Source organism: Aplysia californica, unplaced genomic scaffold, assembly GCF_000002075.1.
Source record: "Aplysia californica isolate F4 #8 unplaced genomic scaffold, AplCal3.0 scaffold00201, whole genome shotgun sequence".
Classification (NCBI taxonomy): domain Eukaryota; kingdom Metazoa; phylum Mollusca; class Gastropoda; order Aplysiida; family Aplysiidae; genus Aplysia; species Aplysia californica.
In genome coordinates, this window is record NW_004797471.1 from 362,296 (window position 1) to 364,095 (window position 1,800).

The 1,800-nt window shown below is 41.4% G+C and overlaps 1 protein-coding gene across 1 annotated transcript; it reads left to right on the forward strand.

Annotated features, from left to right (window-relative positions):
• Positions 1-334: 334 nt before the first annotated feature.
• LOC106011856 (ras-related protein Rab-13) lies at positions 335-991 on the forward strand (the record flags this gene model as incomplete). The annotated part of the gene is given in 1 exon segment (XM_013082939.2): positions 335-991. A coding segment is annotated over 1 exon segment (68 nt), but the record flags the coding sequence as incomplete, so codon positions are not given.
• Positions 992-1,800: the final 809 nt, after the last annotated feature.

Consider the following 1,800-nt stretch of genomic DNA (forward strand, 5'->3'; position numbering starts at 1 on the left):
TCATTTCCTTTCCCCACCCCTTCCCTCATATTACCCCTCTCCCCCTCGATTTCAATTCATTTTCTTTCCACTTTCCAACAATCGCGCCTTGTCCGAATGACGATCCCCATCTGCTGAACAGACCGCGAACGCACCATGAGTGACGCCCGGTCAGACACAAAGAACACGTTCACTGGCCACCACACGATAAGCTCTCAAACCACGAGTGACCCCTCTCTTCCCCAGGCCAAGCCCTCCTGGCTCCCAGGCCGAAAGTGACGCAACAGATTGCTCAGACGGGATCGACCAATCGCTGTTCAGGAGCCGACCGCAAGGCTTGTGTAAACCACGCAAAGTGACGTAGGAGGCTGTCAAACACACACTGTAAAACAGCTGATCGGTACGGGGTTTCTCGCATTCGCCGGCTGGTTTCCTCCACCCGTACGTCAGACGATAGAGCCACTGATTTCTTCCGTCTCACAAAGCAAGCCCTTGTGTCTAAAGAACAGTAGTAACATTTTAACAGTTTTGACTTCTTCAAAGTTTCACACGCTTGTGGATTACAGCTTAACCCAACTGACGTCATCATTGTTGTCGTGTTAGTGTTACCGACTCGAGCAAGACGTTATTCTCCAGCAGACCCCTCCGGTAATGCAAACATGCGTGGGACGTTATACTAAACGTATAACAAAATCAACATTTACTTGCAAGTTCTTCAAAACATCGACGACGAACTTGCTGGTCTACCTCTATAGTTTCAAAACGTGATGTTCAACAAAGGCCACTAACGACACTAACGTGGTTAGTTGAGAAAACAGAAGACGGTCTCGTGTCTTCACCAAGCACTTTACAGAACAGGACACAGACACAGCTTCACGCTGTAATCAAGGACCAACTTCTCCCAGAGCCTGAGAAAATCAGCAAGTAAACTATTGACTGTCATCATGGTCGTCTTTCTTGAAACCTGTGGCACTCACAAACCAGCTGCAAATCGGGATGAAAGTTCGAGACGGTGAGTATAATAATATATAAATTCCAACATCATAATTTCATAGTATGTTCATCATAATTTTTGCTTTAAATTGTTTAGTTTGTTTTGTTTTTAAAATAAAGAAACACAGCCATGTTGTATTACTATAAGTACGACTAATATCACACCAAAAATTTCACAAGAAGACATTTAATAATTGGTTCTTGGAAACGGCTAGATTTAGATCTAATTTCAGCACTGATAAACACCCCCCCCCCCTTTAAGCCCATAAAATTCGGAACTGGATTATTAGATTGCCGGATCGTCCAAGAACATGCCATAGACTAGGCCTACATATCTGTGTTTTGTGACTTTTCGTTAAGCCTACATATCTGTGTTTTGTGACTTTTCTTTGTTTCACAAGTCATATTCTTAGGAAGGTCGTTGGCAGCTGATGCCAACCGTTCTTTGTCACTCTTTCTGTGAATGTGTATTTTATCCTCCTGGCCTTCTATTTCTTAGAGGAGAAAAAGTGAACGATTAGGCTATATAACATCACAACCGTTCATTTTTATCCTTGCTATTCATTATAATAGATTTCCTGTACTAGCAGTAGTATCACTATTACTATAAAAATAGGGCCTATCATTTTAATTATTGTTATTTTTGCAGTTATAATAAATCTTTCTGTCAGCATTATCTCGTTGTTTGCAATGTTGTTAGTAAGTAGTAGTAGACCCTTAGGAAAGTTACAATGAAGGCTAATATAATAACAGTCATTATACCGTGGTTGACAAGAACATGTATTATAACAGTAATTGTCATCACCACCACCAATAACAATATGATAA